This window comes from Drosophila arizonae, chromosome 5 (assembly GCF_054131065.1).
Source record: "Drosophila arizonae isolate 15081-1271.41 chromosome 5, UAZ_ARI_1.0, whole genome shotgun sequence".
NCBI lineage: Eukaryota > Metazoa > Arthropoda > Insecta > Diptera > Drosophilidae > Drosophila > Drosophila arizonae.
The window spans coordinates 13,385,301-13,402,299 of NC_142925.1; the positions used below are offsets into that span (position 1 = coordinate 13,385,301).

A 16,999-nucleotide genomic window follows, 5' to 3' on the forward strand; every position below is an offset into this window, starting at 1 on the left:
AATAAGAAATTCATAAAAAATAAAAAAATAAAACTTCTTTGCTAGACAACATCTGACAATAATCTTATCACATCAGATTCGAAGATAACTATTTGTTGTGCCAACACTTTTTTAAAGGTTGACAGATATATTATTATTATTTTTTTTAATTCTCTCAAGCTACTAACTGCGCAGTTAGGCTGAGCGTGTGATTAGAAATTAATTTAAATTGTTTGATTCGCTTATCAAGCATGTGAACAAAAGTCGAAATGTCTAGTTCAAATATATGTGTGTACAGATGTATATACTTATTTGGAAAACCTGCCTCCAATAAAAAGAAAAATCCAGCAAGAGACCTCATGAGGCATACACACTCTCTCCTATAAACAAAATGGCGTCAATAGCTGATCTCAATATGGGTCCCTCTCCCTTTTATTCTCCCTCTTTCTCTCAGTCTCTCCATCTCTCTCTATTATCAATCTCCAGCTGTCTGTTTGGGAGCTCTATAAGTTTCAGCTGAAGCTTAGCCTCCGATTCAGTTCTGTCTTGAACCTACTTTGTGTTGCGACTACAATTTCAACAAGCTCTTACGCTACAGAGCGTCGAAATCTATATAAACGTGCATTTTTTTAAATGCCGCGCAAAGAATTGTGCAAACAAAACTTTTGAAAAGCGAAATCGAATAATATATTTTGGCTAAGCCAAAGGTGTTTACAAAAAAACGGTGCGAGCAAATTTGTTACAGCCACAAACGTTAAATTTTGAATGGTGCCAGTGTTAGCTAACGACTCGAAAATTGCTAAATACACTTCCAAAATCTATACTAAATCTAACAATCGCAGCAAGCTGCAGCTCGCACAGCTATTTTTCATAATCAACCATTTCAATTTAAACTGTAAGTTTTCTCCGTTTTACCCATGTACATTTTTTTCGAATTTTATAAATTTTTTTTTAAATAATTTTTTTTTTTTTTAGTTGTCGAAATGGCTTTGCCGCAGGGAGCCTATGCGGCTTGTAAATTACGTGAGCAGTTCCAGGAGAAAGACATGATTGTCTCACGCCTAAGAGCTGCGAACATTTCTGATAAAATTGACAATAATGCACGTAAGTGGAGGAGATGATGAGATAGTGATTGAGAGTGTTGGAGAGAGTGATTGAGCAATATTATTGTTTTATTTGTAGAGCGTGAATATTCGCCGGCCAAGTACAATGATAAGCTAATGAATTCCATTTGGGGCCTCTACAATCGCTATTCGCCACACAATGTCAAGAAGAACGAGTACGCCCCGCCCAAATTCTAATTAAAACTGGCGGCGCAACAGCTGTAAGTAATCAAGATCATGTATGACCGACTGCATAATGCTCGTTCGCAGTTCGTAGTATAAATATTTCTTAATTTTCAATTCGTATTGCCATCGTGGATGAATTTTATAGTTCATGGATCTGTGTATTGATAAGCTTATCAATCGCTCATTCGGTTTTAGTCTGGACACACGTAGACCCACGCCTTCAGTGAACGTCTATGCCTAATCTGAAAATTTTCTAAAACAGCAGTTTTTATATTGGAAGCCATATATTATATGAAATTACTATCAATTATTCATATATTCTTAAAAAAAAGAAAAGCTTCAGTTTATCTTATATTATTATCATCAATTATAATTCACTATCTTCAGTTAAATGTAGCATATATTTTATATGCATACATATTTAAAATTTATTCCAAATTAATGCAATTATTAAAGTAATCTATAATACCTGTAGCTTATCTTAGTATATTCTCATAGATATTTTCATATTTCTCATTATATATATATATATATATATATATATATATATACAATATAATTTTGTCCCCCGTCCTCTCTCTCTCTCTCTCCATCTCTTTCTAGCCCCCATTGAGCTGTTGCGCCTCCATTGCAGCCTCTGCCTGAAGACGTTTAATTGTTTTTTGGGCTATTGGCTAATGCTGCTTGCTGCACAGGCACACGCACACATATATACGCACATACCTACGCGTAGTATATAAACACTATATAATCTCCACATATATACTCAATTATATATAAACAAAAACATTGAAAATTATAAATAACAAATTTATTCATTGGCATCTATGTAAAATTCAATAAATACTCGTGATAAATATAAATATATATGCATATATGTATATGAAGCAAAAAACATGTAAAAGCTGCCTTTCATTTTAGCCATATATGAGATACAAGATAATCAGATACAGGATACGAGATCAATTCAAATAGCACGACTCATAGGTCGGCACCATGTACTTGATATTGATGAACGCATCCTCGCCGCCGTGCAGCTCAAGCACCTGCAGTGTCTCATCTATCAAATCGCCCACATTCAAGTTCTTCTTTTGCGCATAGTCGATTTCGTCGCCACAGTTTACTAAAGAAAAAAGAGAAAAATTATTTAAAATTGAGATATTTAGTTTATATATCTGCATACTTTTCTTTTCTTAAAGATCTAAGTCATAGAATCATCTCCTGATAGATTTTTATCCATACTCTTTTATGTAAATATCAAATTCCATACATAGAGAAATTTTCAATATTTCTCATATTGCATACAAACCCTAGGGCCCAAAACCTACTTCAAATGGAAAACTTGTGTATACCATAAAATATACACTATAGTCATTAATCATTTTATATATACTATGCTCTACAGAACATAAAACCTTAATATATTACGTATACGCATACAGTCTATACACACAACAATATCTTCAACTACTACTACTGCAGCAGTCATAATTCTCATTTCATTTGCTTTTGCCTTTAGGCGAAACAAATCCAGATTAGTCTAGAAAAAACTCCACGTATCCTAACTATGATAATCCCGACAATTGCCTAAACCACCCTCGTTACATTCCTGCATTCAATTCGCACTTACAATTCTTCACTTTGAACGCATTGAACATGGGCAACAGTTGTCTGTAGAACGGCACCAGAGCGGGACCCACCATATCGGAGGACATGACCAGTTGTTGTATGATTTTCAATGTCGTGCACATCACCTCCACGTTGCGGGTGCTCAGTGCGTCTGCAAAAGGTAAACCAAGCAAAAAGTAAAACAACAAGAACAAGTTACAGGTGCAAATTAAAGCAAAAGCAATTTGCGTGCCAGGACAAATACTTTTTTTGTCTAGGCAGCTCTTCGAGTTTGGCTCTCCATTGTATATTTGGGTTTTCCGATTGCCCCCATCGCCGGCAGGTACTCACTCTTTAACGGTAAAATTAATTGCGGTACCACGGGATGGATTTTATCGCCGCCCGCTTGAAGCAAGTCGCTAACGCCCTGGCGAGCATATGTCTTATATGGATGCTTCGGTTCGGCCAACCCATCGAAGAACAGCGGCAAATAGAGACTGTAGTCCAGCTTGTCAATGTCCACCTGGAAGCGAAATACAGGTGAGCTGGTGACAGTTAAGGCAAGTTTTCTTGCGCCTTGTTTTACAGGTGTAAATGTGCACGCGATGCTTGTTGAGTTTTCCTTTTTGGATTTCTATTAAAATGTCTTTCATTTGGTGGGAAAGTTAAATGGGTTAAATATATATATATATAGAGAGAGAGAGAGATAGGGAAAGACTGCGTGATTGAAAACGGTTCAAGCAACTCATAAAACTTTTCTTTAGTTTTTTGTTTCTTTATTTATTGTTTTATTTACATTTTAATTTTCGAAGTTTTCGTATAACTTGCATAAATCATAAATTATATATGAATATCCCTTTTATACATATATGATATGCATACAAATACATATATAGTATATATGGTTTATAGCCAAAAATTTCTCGAATCACTTTGAAAGTCCCACAATGCTAAATCTTTTTATATAAAAAAATATATATACATATAGAATGTTTATTTGCCTCAGCTATATGCTATTTATATGTATAGGTATTATTTATAGATTGTGATCAAATTGTAGTCCTTAGTCCTTCGAAAATTCCAAAATCTGAGTAAATATACTGAAAATATGAAAATTTCCCTTTATATGACTAATATATATGTATATATGTCATATTTTCTATTTACAAGTACCTCTTTTTGAAAATTACCTTGCAAAAAAATTAAAACAGAAAATTTTCCAGTAAAATCTTTCTGCTTACATATGCAAGTTGGCTCTATCATCAGCTTAGCCTAAACCCCACTTGAAGCTCCTTCGAATGACCTTCAACCTTGATATGCATATACGTACATATAGCATATATATGATGTATATCTCTGTCACTTGCATATCGCTCATATGTAAATGAACTGTCAGAAATGCCGCAGCGCTAAATAAACAAACGCACCCGCTGAAGCATCATACCAAACATTTACACATGACATTGAAAAGGCCAAGCCAGGCCAGACCAGGCCAGGTTCCCTGTTCTATATATTATGTTCTGGTATTCTCTCTTTTTGAGTGACTGACTGGCAGACACCTGGACGTCACAGCTAGTATGGCAAACGCGAATGCGAAACGGAGTCACTCCGTTTGTTTGTTCCGGAAATAGACAAATTCTATATAAATATATACATAGGTAATAACCTACATATATCTAGCCATATGAGTGTGGGAGTTCTCTAGTTTTTTTCTTTGTGCCAACACTTCAAATATAATTGGACACGCAGGTGTGCAGTCGTTAGTCGGGGAAATTGGGTCTAACACCTATTGGCAATTAGTTGGCATTGATTTGTTTGGCAGGTAATTTAGGAATCAAAGTTCAGCAAATACGGAGAAAACATTTGGAAAGTTTCCCTTCACAATCGATTTAAAGTACAAATTTTTAGATTTATGCAGTTCTTGTTTGGAATTCTCAAACAGTTTAATCGCATGCAGAGCCACTATATTTATAAGGTAAGGATTTCGTTTTCAAATTTTTTTGATTTTCCCTTTAGAAAACGAAAATGAATAGAAAAGTCTCTATTGTAGTTGCATACTAAATTTCCTAGTAGTCATACATAAAGAACTATTTAATAGAATTTTCCAAAATTGAAGAAAATATGAACCAAGTCTAGGTTTTTTTGTAATTTAATTAATTTTTTAAGACTATGACTTACTTGTCTATAAAATATATATGAAAATTCTCTGATTTAATACTTAATATACATAATATAATATTAATAAAAATTGCTCCGTCTACTCACCGTCCAGCCAATCTTATCGCCTCCGCACAGATATTCCATTTTAATGGGCAAGTCTCCGCGATCAAAATACATGCGAAACAATGTGCCACGCCCCGGATTCTTGCTAGCCGTGCAGGCGTTAAGGCTAGCATTCAAATTGCATGACGAAATTGATTTCTGCTGTTTCTTCAGACCTAAAAGTAAATACAAATAATCAAAATAATGTGACATTTTCTGGGGTTCCGAAAAATGTTAGGGAATACGAACATTTGGGATTCGGTGGACGACCTCGTGCGCTTGCAGTGACGGGTGGCTCGTGTATGGGACCGTTAATGACTACCGTGTTTTTCTGCTGCGATTGTATGGAAAATGGCGGCACATAACGGGGTCGCGTACCCTGAATGCCGCTAAATGGCCGTAATTGTGGTGGATTTGCGGATTTGGAACGTTGTTTCAGCGATATGGAGTTTGTATGTAAATCGTACGATGGCCGCGCTCCATAGGCGGTGGTTATGCGTGTATTAGACATTTCTTTGTTGCGTTAGTCGTTGAACTGTATTCAGCTAGCGTAAACAACAAACTGACGACCCGAGCAAAAGGTTCAGGAATTTTCTCAATTTCTGTGTGTATTGGTATCCTCGAGCGTTACTATGGCGCGCGTTGCTAGGACAGCCAAATGCACAGTGACTGACTGATAAGACACATTGTTTAGAAATTGCATATAATGGTATTTATGCTCTTGCCGTTGCCAGTAAACAAACGAATTGGGCAATTTTTTAATTTAAAAAATGCGCCAAACTGCGTTTACATGTTGCACTCTGCCAGTCTGGCAACGTCGCCCAGCGGAAAATTTTATATAATAAACTAAATTAATATATTGCCTTTGTGTATATAAATAGAAGCTTAAACTTAAAGCTTAATACAGAGAATAATGGTTGATAGTGCTTTAATTTTTTTATTTATAATAAATATAATTGTTATGCTAAAATGGGACTTTTTCAGCTGTCACGCGCCACTTTTATTGAGAATCGATAACGATAATTTACGTTAAAAGGTACAAAGAAATACTAATTTCACAATATTCAAATTTTCTTTACCTTTTTCAGTCATAAAACAAACTTGTTTATAAGATTGCACCATTTGATTACATCTATGCCCATTAATAAATGTATTCCCAAGCCTTACCATTTGTACTTGCATATTGTTTACATGAAACCACTGACCAAACAACAGTGATAAAACAAAGAAATAAAAGTATTTTCAAGAGGATAGTTTAATACCAAACGCGTATATTCCATGGCTAGTCACTAAAAAATACCAGTGACTAGCAATTTTGCTGCACCAGCTCTACTGGTGAACGAATAAAGAACAAATGTGGGTGCAAAAAAAAACCTTGCATTAAATTGGCAATTATCGTGGCGCAGATATTGTGTTGTTTTAAAACCAATATACCGCAAATACGTACGAATTGAAGTAAAAAGCAGAGCCACTGGCACTAGCACAGCCAACGCATATGCAGACGTAGAACAACGACAACAACAGCCAGCAACATGTCTTCCAATACAAATGGCAATGGTGAATTAAAGAAATTGTCAGAGGAATCTCTGCTGCAGCCGCCAGAGAAAGTGTTTGACATAATGTACAAACTGGGCGAGGGCAGCTACGGTTCGGTATATAAGGCGCTGCACAAGGAGAGTAGCTCAATAGTGGCCATCAAATTGGTGCCGGTTGAGTCCGATCTGCACGAGATAATCAAGGAGATCTCGATTATGCAACAGTGTGATTCACCCTATGTGGTGCGCTACTATGGCTCCTATTTCAAGCAATACGATCTGTGGATCTGCATGGAATACTGTGGCGCCGGCAGCGTCTCAGATATTATGCGTTTGCGCAAGAAAACTCTGACGGAGGAGGAAATTGCGACAATACTATCGGATACGCTAAAGGGTCTGGTGTATTTGCATCTACGTCGCAAAATCCATCGGGACATCAAGGCAGCTAATATATTGCTGAATACCGAGGGCTATGCCAAACTGGCGGACTTTGGTGTCGCTGGTCAGCTAACAGACACGATGGCCAAAAGAAATACAGTTATTGGAACGCCATTCTGGATGGCTCCGGAGGTGATTGAGGAGATCGGCTACGATTGTGTGGCGGACATTTGGTCGCTGGGCATCACAGCACTGGAAATGGCTGAAGGCAAGCCTCCATATGGAGAAATACATCCGATGCGTGCCATATTTATGATACCACAAAAACCGCCACCCTCGTTCCGGGAGCCGGATCGCTGGAGCACAGAGTTCATTGATTTCGTTAGCAAGTGCCTGGTCAAGAATCCGGATGAGCGAGCAACGGCCACTGAACTGCTAGAGCACGAGTTCATACGCAATGCCAAGCATCGCAGCATACTGAAGACCATGCTGGAAGAGACGTGCGCCATAAGGGAGCAACAGCGCGCCCATCGCGCAGCTGGTGGTGCCATGAGCCAGGCCAAGAGTCTGGCCACACAAGAGGGTGGCCTAATGCTGCACGAGGAGGAGAACGAGTACAATTCGGGCACAGTCAAGACATTTGTAGATCCCGGCACTTTAGTGCCTGAGAAATTCAATGAATACCAGGAGAACTCGGCCTCGGATGCGACCATGATAGCACATCGCGAAGATGTGGACGATGCCACACTGGGTCCAGGCGGCATAAAGGCAGGCATGGCCAAGGCTGCAGCCAAAGCGTCTGCGACAGCAGCCGGCGGTGCTGGTGGCACTGGTGGCAGTGCTGATGTGGCCACAGTGGACAGCGGCACCATGGTCGAACTGGAGTCCAATTTAGGTGAGTGAGAAAGGAAATGGATAAGTACTGAAATAGTAAAGGCAGCCATGTCAACTTATCTCAAGCAAGGCATTCGAATTATTTAAACATCTTGTCTTCCCTCCGGCAGGCACAATGGTCATTAATTCGGATTCGGATGACTCGAGCACGGCCAAGCGTAATGATGATCAGAAGCCGCGCTATCGCTATCGTCCACAGTTCCTCGATCACTTTGAGCGCAAGAATGCTGGTCCCGATGAGAAGGCAACGACGGAGTATTCGCCCGCTGCCGTGGAGCAACAGTTGCAGCAGCAGCAACAGCAGCAGCAGCAACAACAACAGCAGCAGCCACAGGAGCACTTGGCTAGTGGTGCGCATGATGCCAACAATTGGGAGCACAACATGGAAATGCAATTTCAGCAAATCTCAGCAATCAATCAATATGGCCTGCAACAGCACCAGCAACAACAGCAACAACAACAGCAGCAGCAGCAATTGCTCATGGCGTATCCCCTAATGACCGAGCAACTGATTGCGCTCAACAATCAACAGAATTTGCTGCGTAGCTCGCAGCAGCAGGGCGGAGCAGCAGCTGCAGCTGCAGTTGCTCCTGCTGCGCCGCCGCCCGCATATCAGCATCAGCATTTGCACACACAATCGCACGCCTATGTAGAAGGAGAGTTTGAGTTTCTCAAATTTCTCACCTACGACGATCTAAATCAGCGACTGAGCAATATTGATCACGAGATGGAGCTGGAAATTGAGCAGCTGAATAAAAAATATAATGCCAAGCGACAGCCCATTGTGGATGCAATGAATGCGAAGCGCAAACGCCAGCAGAATATCAACAATAATCTAATTAAGATATAAAAAAAGAGAAAACAATTGAAACACACATATATATACATGTATGTACTCGTATGTATATATATGTGTATATGCATTAAAGCAGAAGGAATAGCAAACTCATTTTGAGCAGCAGCTGATATTGTAAGTGAAACGAGAACGTAAAAGCTTTATTGTAAAATGCACTGAAAAGCAGATATATCTATATATATTATATATATTTATTAATATATAGACAAGATGAAAAACAAATCACACTCGAAACATATTGTAAAATGCACTTTGTATCGTTTCATAATCAAATTGTGGCATATTATGTTAATTTTAAATGTTTCTTTTAGTACTGCCTCGAAAAAACAAAAACAAAAAGAAACCCCCTCTCAAAATGCTGCTCAATTCAAAACATAAGACTAAATTGGTGCGTTCAACCTTTGTTAACTAAACTTTATACTATTATTTAAACAAATTAACACATTGTGTTATTTTCTATTTTCTATTAATTTAAGACCCACACACAATTTGAGTGCATCACAAGAAATTTTAACAAGCAACTGTCAAGCAATAAAACAAATAGTAAGGCAACAAATACAATTTTTATAATGCATATTTTTGGAAGAGATATATAGATATATATATATATAGAAATCACACACATACACACTCACATACATACATATAAAGTATAAAATATATATAGTAACTAGTGTTTACCTAATAAATAATTTACACAAATATACATACGTATACATATAAATATATAAATTTATATGCAAGCACATATTTGATTTTAAACTAAAACCTAAAGGAAATAGAAAACCTGCTGCGAATTTTAATTGTCCAAGATATATATATATTATATATATAATTGATAGTTTAGCATGTATATAGAATTATTCTCAGTTTTTTTTTCTGTTTTCTCAATAAAGTGATGAATAAATAAATAATAAAGTTGTCTTCCTTCATTCTTCTCGTTGCCCTGTTATTCCGCTATATCCATTTGCTGTGCTGCCTGCTCCAAGTCCTGCAGCTGTGCACGCAAATCCTCCGGCAGGCTGTGCTCATTTAGCGCACTCGGATCCTCGCCATCGACAACAATCTCCTCTGGATCGGGTGCTCGCGGCAGAAACTCTTCATTCTCATAAAGCTGGCTGAAGATGTGACGCGCATTCTCTATGGCCGCATCATAATCCTGCTCGTAGACGGGTCCCGCTGTGCAGTAGATGGGCGTGGCAGCGTTTGCAATACTCTCGGCAGCTGGAGCGGCTATTGTAAAGTAGGCACTGTAGAGGATCTCGCTGGCGTTCGGCTCAAAAAGCTGCGCCACAAAGTCAGCCAAATCTCCTGCTGGATTGGAGCTTACTGCGGGCGTCGTTAAGTGGAGTATATCTAGAAAATGTAAGAGATTTCTAATTAATAAGAGTTTACCTCAAGAGTAGCTGCGACACCTACATAAACCCTCTGGACATGCGCCCGAATAGTGTGAGAGTTGTATCAGGCAAGCCTCCCGCTCTCCATTCGTCGTAAGCAAGCGTAAGAAATTGACGCCTCCGCCTCCTTTATTTAGCTCTTCGCTGCCCAGGGGCTTGGAGGTAATGAACAAGCCTCTCGATAAACGCGGTTCGGAGTCTCCGAAGTGTGTGGCCAATGTGGCTGGCAGTTGAGAGGGAGCAGAAACTAAATGCTTTGCCCGCAATGTTTTCCCTGCGCTGCTCACAAGCAGCTCGCTCTCCGTCCAATTGATATCCTCGACGCTGCGCTTTAGGCAATAGATGCCGCCATAAACAGCGCACAGACGGCAGAAGCATTGCGGCAATTCGCCACAGCCGTACATGGGAAACAGAAAGGGCGTATTGCCATAGCGACCGAGGCTGCCAAGGAAACGCTGGGTGCGCTCCATGCCCGTCTCGAAGCTGGTGCTGGCATCGCACATGGCAATCGCTTGCATCACACAGTTGGAGATCTTCTCCGTCACCCGCTGTGCCTGCAAATACTCCAGAAAGGTGCGTCCGCGAAACGCTAACGAATCCTCGTTGCATTTATCTTCGCCGTAATCATTGCAAGCGGTCAGAAACTTCATCAGGAGTCGTTTCTCGACCATAGTCAGAGTTTTGGTATTAAAGACATCGCTGCGGGAACAGGGTACTGAGACGAGTTCTTTGTTGTACAGCATACACACATGATCCAAGGAGCGAAATTCTGCATAACGACAGATATTCGACTTGATAAGCAATTGCACCAAGGAGCCAGCGCAATAGGCGACACGTGGACTTAGATCCAGGCTAAAACGACGAGACTTCTCTAGCAGCGATTCGCGTGTCCATCTCGTTGCCTGGTGCTCCTGCTCCTGTTCCTGTCCATGCTCATCAGTCGCATTATGCCAGGTGTAACTCCCATTGCGCACGCTGCTGCTTGGCTGCTCCAATAATTTATTAAATGCCTCCAAGCTAAACGAGCTCCAAACGTCGCCATAGTAGTCATTGGAATCAATGTGCAGGACATTTTTACCTATGCGACTGGCAGCGGCGGCAATGCAGGACTCCGCGAAGCCTAAGAAATAACATTCATGACTCATCAAACTGAAGTCGTAGAAAAAAAACAATACTATAACTAATAACGCCTTTTACCTGTGCCTATGACTATTAAATCGAATTCCTCCGGTAGATCATCCGACATGGTTATATTTAACGTTTAGGATTTACTATAAGAATGTAGTCGCTTTAAATAATTATTATTTTAAATAACAAATTTTAGAATGCTTTTAAACATTCGTTATTCCATACAGCTGTTCTCTGCCTTAGGATTAGTATGCTGATGACAAAGAGAAGAAAGAATATGATAGTATTTTTGCTTTATAGAAAATACTGCCTGTCGTAAAGAGTATCGTTTAAAAATACTTGTTGTAACCAGTGCTGCCGGTTGTTGAACTCCGAAATGAGTTGGAGTGTGGGTAAAAATGGATGAGAGCACTATCTGCTGCTAGCTTGCTCAAGAATACAATTTTATTAATTGCCAAATAGCTTAAAACACAAAAATAAACAGCAGAGGATTAATTATAAATAGGCTAAGCTAGCCACTTTCAAAGAGCCTAGATTTGGCTTGAAATAGGCTAAGCTATCAACACTGATGGTAACGGCAAAAACATGTAAACAAAGAAGAAAGCTTAGTGACTCATTATTATAAATTTATTATACAAATCATTAAGAAGCTATGTCAAACAGTTAAAAATAAAAATATACATATGTCAAAAAGTATTCAGCTGTATATAAATTTAAGCTTCAACAAGTTTAAATATTTTGTTTTATTTTTCCTATTTATTTATGGTAAATCATGGTCACACTGTAAATGAAATGAGTAGTATCGTTTGAAAACTACTTGTTGCTGTCATAGCAACGGTAAAAAGCGTAAACAGAAAACTGAAAAAAGTTTCAAGCTCTGCAAAATGCAGCAAGAGTGCAAAAATTTCCGGAAAAACCATGCTGCTATAGGAGTTTAATCTTTGAAAATGTCGTTCGAGAAGATATTGTACAAATATGATGAGCCGCACGGCATTGGCGACGTCTACTTCATTTGGCAGAAGAGTGCCGGCGCTTTGCTGGCCACAACAGGCACCGATGGTTCCGTAGCTCTATACAATCGCCAAGGCCAGCTGGTGCAGCGCCTCATATTAGCCGGGTAACATTGATATATGCTTATCAATATATTTATTGTAAATTGCCCATTTCAGTCTATGCTCTGGTTTTGCTTGGGATTGCGAGGGAGATCTATTGGGGATCATTACCAGCAGCTCACCTAATATCACTCTTTGGGATTATGCGACCCAACAAAAGCTGACTGTGGAATCTGGACTGCGTGATCCGCTCACCTGCATCTTGTGGTCTAAACAACAACAAATTTTGGCTGTAGGCACTGGACGTGGCAATTTGGCCATCTATAATCATCGCAGTGGAAAACGAACCCCGGTGATTGGCAAGCACAACAAGCGCATTACTTGCGGCGCATGGTCAGCACAGAATCTGCTTGCTCTCGGCTCTGACGACAAAAGCTTCTCACTGAGCACCGAAGATGGTGATACGGTGCGCATTGTTCAACTACGCGATGCTCCCTCCGATATGTACTTTGCAGAGATGGCGAATGATGAGCGCATAGCGGGCGACAATGCCATTAGCATGATCATTGGCAAACGCACGTTGTTCCTGTACTATCTGCCGGAGCCGGAGAATCCAACAGAACTCGGCTTCCAGAGTCGCTATGGTTCGCTGCTGCAGCACAAATGGTTTGGCGATGGCTACATACTGCTAGGATTTTCCAATGGCCATGTTGTGGCTATTTCTACGCATCCCAAGGACGTTGGCCAGGAGCTGTGGCAGGTGCGAAATCACAAGGATACGCTCACCGGCTTGGCCTACTGTCCATCTCTGGATATTGTTGCCTCCTGCGGCGATGACAAGTTAGTGGATCCACATTTATTCACTGAAGCATTTTTCACTCTGACTTCTTCATCCACACAGTATCAAGATCCACTCGATTACTAATCTGCAGGAAACGGAACGAATTATCACAGTGCCGGATCATGCGAGCGTACAAATGATTGATTGGTCACCAGATGGACAGCTCCTGGCAGTCACTACCAGTGGAGGCACTGTGTACACTTATGTAACCAAGCTGCCGCACATGTTTGCCGTGTCGGCTCCACGTCTGGTCATGTTGAGTAGCTTGGCGGAAGTTTCTATTTACGTCTATGCTCCAGATAAATCAAAAACATTGCCTTTTCGCCTGCCCTTGGAGACGGAGCCATCATTTCTGGCCATTGGCCCGTATACGTTTGCTGTTGGCCTGGACAAACATGTCTGGTTCTATGACTTGGGCAAGACTTTAGGGGATGAGCCGCGTCCACTCAGCGAACGCGATCTGCCAAACGATATTGTGGCTATGAAATTGAATGCGGATTACTGCGCTGCTCTTTGCCCACCACAGTTGATACTGCAAGCAATCGCTGCGGATAATCCCAACTGCAAGGATAAGCTGCAGGCATGCTTTCCCAGTGCACTGCCCTCCTCCCTGCCCAGCGATGCAGTCATCACATGCTTTGCTCTCAGTCCGGAGCTGCTCATCTTTGCAACGGATGTGTGTAATAGGGAAAACACTTTCTGCTATTTGCTATTCATGGTGTTTGCCTTTTCAGATTGGCCATCTGGTGTTTTACTCGCTGGAGAAGTGGGATACGTGCACTATCTATCGTCATAGCAATGGCATACGCCAGCTTTACACAGACGTCGAGGGCACCAAAACAATTTTTATTGATGAACATGGCCAGGGCTTTGTCTATTTGCCCGCTTTGGATCAGGAGGCTCTGCTCATTGCGGAGCTGCCCAAACAGTGCTTGGGATGCCTGTGGGACTTGACCCAATCGAACATTTTCATTAGCTACGACTCCCGCCTGGTTTATACGCATGTCTTTACGCGTCACTCCGTGCGTGGCAGATACAGTCAGAGATTGGGTGAGTCGAAGCTGAATCCTGGCCAGGTGCCCCTGCTGGTCTGTGCCGGTGAGATGGCTTTGCACATCGATGGCGGGCAGTATGCAACGCAGTGCTTGAGCACACATGTCATCAATCCCACAAATAGCCAAACGGATAATCTGCTGTTGCTGCTGAAGCTCAAGAAATATGACGAGGCCTACAAGCTGTGCGAGCAGATGCAATTGGACAGCGCCTGGCGACAATTTGGCGAGCATGCCATCGCCGATCTGGAGCCGGAAATTGGTTAACTATGAATTATATAATAATGTTTTCTTAAATCTAAATATCATTCATCTCTATATGAACAGCTCTGCGCGCTTATCGTCAATTGGGCGATGCTGCTTTAGTCAATGCGCTGGACGAATTGGTCTATGTCGAGGATTTGCATATGTTGTGCGGCTGCTGTTGCATGCTTCTGGGTCAGTACGATCAAGCCAAGGAGTACTTGCTAAAAGGATCGTATACACGAGCTGCTCTGGATCTAAGCAGGGATTTGCTGCAATGGGATCAGGCGCTGCTCTTGGCGCACAAATACGAACCGAATGAGGTGCCTTACATAGCGCGAGAGTATGCTCAACAATTGGAATTTACGTAAGACGAAAACAATTCTCTGTAAAGATGCATTTTTGAAGAGTTTTTTTCTCCTAGTGGCAACTATGCGGATGCTTTGTATCACTACGAGAAAGGTTACAAGGAGGATCTTATTAACAACGAGGACTCAGAGCCGCCCACTTTGCTGCACAGCACACCGGAATACGAGGAGCATGTGCGTCTCTGCAAAATGGGCATTGCACGCACCTCCATACGTGCGGGCGATTTTCGACGTGGCGTAAGGAACTTCACATTGTTTCACACAGTATTTATAATATTACTCTATCCAGATTCAATATGCTGTGGAGCTGCAGGATAAGCAGCTGCTCTTCGACTGCGCCGAGCTGCTGGCCACTGTGGGTCACCTCACAGAGGCGGCCGGACTTTACGAACGTGGCGGCTACTACGATGAGGCTTGCGGGCATTATATCTCTCTGAAGATGTGGCACAAGGCTAACAATATATTGGGCCATGTGAAGAGTAGCAAATTACATGCAGCCTATGCCAAGGCCAAGGAAGCGGACGGACAGTTCGAACAAGCCATAAACAGCTACCGTATTGCTGGGGATTTGGATGCGTGTGTTAGAATCTATCTAGATCATCTCTGTGATCCACATGCTGCCTCCGAAATAGTCCTCGAGTCACGCTCAATGGATGCAGCCAAAATGCTGGCAAAGTTCTATCAGAAAATCAACGATATCGAACAGGCTCTTCAGTTCCTCGTCATTTGCGGCTGTGTGGAGGAGGCCTTTGCTCTGGCTCAGCGTCATAATAAGCTGCGTCGCCATGGCGAGCTTCTGGAGCGCTATGAGAATGCCAAATCTGCAGATTATCTGGCGCTGGCTCATTATTTTGAGAGCGAGAAATATACTCTGCTAGCGGGAAAATATTATTTTCTGGCCAGAGAATTTACCAAGGCTCTCCGATTCCTGCTCAAGGCCTCTGCTTTCAGTAATGAGGAATCGCAGGCACTATCACTGGCCATTGATTGCGTGGCCACCTCCAATAATGAACAGCTGGCCACGCAGCTAATTGAATTTCTACTGGGCGAACTCGATGGTGTGCCCAAGGATCCCCGATATCTGTTCCGCTTGTATATGGCTCGCAAGCACTTCAAGGACGCGGCTAAGACAGCCGTTATTATAGCCAATCAGGAGCAGATTTCAGGCAATTATAAATCTGCGAGAGACTTACTTTACTCCATGTACCAGGAGCTGCGTCGCAATAATCTCTCGGTGACTGCTGAAATGCGGCACAATTTAATATTGCTGCATCGCTATACGCTCGTGCGCATTCATGTCAAGCTGGGCAATCATCTGCTGGCCGCCAAGCTGCTCGTCCAGGTGGCTGCCTGCATCTCACAATTTCCAGAACGTAAACTAGATATTTAAATTTTAGTATAGTATATTTATTCATTCTTGATCATCCTCAGATATTGTGCCCATACTGACTTCGACTGTTATCGAATGCCATCGCGCTGGCCTAAAGAAATCCGCTTTTACCTATGCCTCGATGCTCATGCGTCCCGATTATCGCAATCAACTGGACGGGCGTTATATTAAGAAGATCGAATCAATTGTCCGCAAGGCACCGAAGGGCATCAAACAGCTACGCGATGAGATCGATGACGAGACAATGGAGTGTCCCATCTGCGATGCCAATCTGCCCAACATGGAAGTCACCTGCTACAGCTGCAAGACTACGCTGCCCATTTGCATTGCAACGGGTCAGCACATCATCAAAACTCAAATGACATCCTGTCCGCAATGCGATTTTCTATGTTTTCGCGGAGAGATGGAGAAGTGGGTCTACCTTATATATATATATATATATATATATATAAAGATGATTTATAAATATAATATATACTTTATATTTGCTTATAGCATTCTGTCGGAAACTGGAGACTGTCCCATGTGTGGCGCGCGTGTGGCTCCTGAGCAGCTCTTGGATGTCGAAGATATACGTCCTTATATACTGGCTGCCACCTAGACTATACATCATTTAGTACATAATACAGATAGACTGCACGGAACACCAAATAATATTTGATAAGTTTTTTAGGGCATTTTATAACAATGCTGCATAGCACCAATTACACCTGGATACAAAACACAT

At 41.4% G+C, this 16,999-nt stretch overlaps 5 protein-coding genes across 6 annotated transcripts; 3 read left to right on the forward strand and 2 right to left on the reverse strand.

Annotated features, from left to right (window-relative positions):
* Nucleotides 1-501: 501 nt before the first annotated feature.
* On the forward strand, nucleotides 502-2,172 carry LOC108616723 (uncharacterized). 2 transcript variants are annotated; one of them, XM_089469830.1, is made up of 4 exons: nucleotides 502-898; nucleotides 955-1,083; nucleotides 1,162-1,303; nucleotides 1,872-2,172. In XM_089469830.1, the coding sequence occupies exons 1-3, from the start codon at nucleotides 745-747 to the stop codon at nucleotides 1,278-1,280; spliced, it is 402 nt and encodes a 133-aa protein (XP_089325956.1). In that variant the 5' UTR covers nucleotides 502-744; the 3' UTR covers nucleotides 1,281-1,303; nucleotides 1,872-2,172. The 2 variants fall into 2 exon arrangements, with proteins under 2 accessions (XP_089325956.1, XP_017867621.1); XM_018012132.2 differs by having other exon boundaries at nucleotides 504-874.
* Nucleotides 2,058-6,072, reverse strand: LOC108616720 (parkin coregulated gene protein homolog). Its single transcript, XM_018012129.2, has 5 exons — nucleotides 5,388-6,072; nucleotides 5,142-5,314; nucleotides 3,228-3,399; nucleotides 2,899-3,048; nucleotides 2,058-2,391 (listed from the first exon to the last, which is right to left on the reverse strand). Exons 1-5 carry the CDS (start codon nucleotides 5,647-5,649, stop codon nucleotides 2,231-2,233), a joined length of 918 nt encoding a protein of 305 aa, XP_017867618.1. The 5' UTR covers nucleotides 5,650-6,072; the 3' UTR covers nucleotides 2,058-2,230.
* Nucleotides 6,073-6,426: 354 nt separating this feature from the next.
* Nucleotides 6,427-9,724, forward strand: hpo (serine/threonine-protein kinase hippo). Its single transcript, XM_018012125.2, has 2 exons — nucleotides 6,427-7,946; nucleotides 8,056-9,724. The coding sequence occupies exons 1-2, from the start codon at nucleotides 6,671-6,673 to the stop codon at nucleotides 8,793-8,795; spliced, it is 2,016 nt and encodes a 671-aa protein (XP_017867614.1). The 5' UTR covers nucleotides 6,427-6,670; the 3' UTR covers nucleotides 8,796-9,724.
* Rep (Rab escort protein) lies at nucleotides 9,599-11,596 on the reverse strand. Its single transcript, XM_018012128.2, has 3 exons — nucleotides 11,396-11,596; nucleotides 10,221-11,318; nucleotides 9,599-10,157 (listed from the first exon to the last, which is right to left on the reverse strand). Exons 1-3 carry the CDS (start codon nucleotides 11,442-11,444, stop codon nucleotides 9,751-9,753), a joined length of 1,554 nt encoding a protein of 517 aa, XP_017867617.1. The 5' UTR covers nucleotides 11,445-11,596; the 3' UTR covers nucleotides 9,599-9,750.
* A 426-nt stretch (nucleotides 11,597-12,022) lies between these two features.
* On the forward strand, nucleotides 12,023-16,996 carry Oseg6 (intraflagellar transport protein Oseg6). The gene is made up of 9 exons (XM_018012124.2): nucleotides 12,023-12,443; nucleotides 12,496-13,218; nucleotides 13,280-13,895; nucleotides 13,954-14,533; nucleotides 14,599-14,881; nucleotides 14,939-15,119; nucleotides 15,172-16,255; nucleotides 16,314-16,683; nucleotides 16,768-16,996. Exons 1-9 carry the CDS (start codon nucleotides 12,274-12,276, stop codon nucleotides 16,871-16,873), a joined length of 4,113 nt encoding a protein of 1,370 aa, XP_017867613.1. The 5' UTR covers nucleotides 12,023-12,273; the 3' UTR covers nucleotides 16,874-16,996.
* The last annotated feature ends 3 nt before the right edge of the window (nucleotides 16,997-16,999 follow it).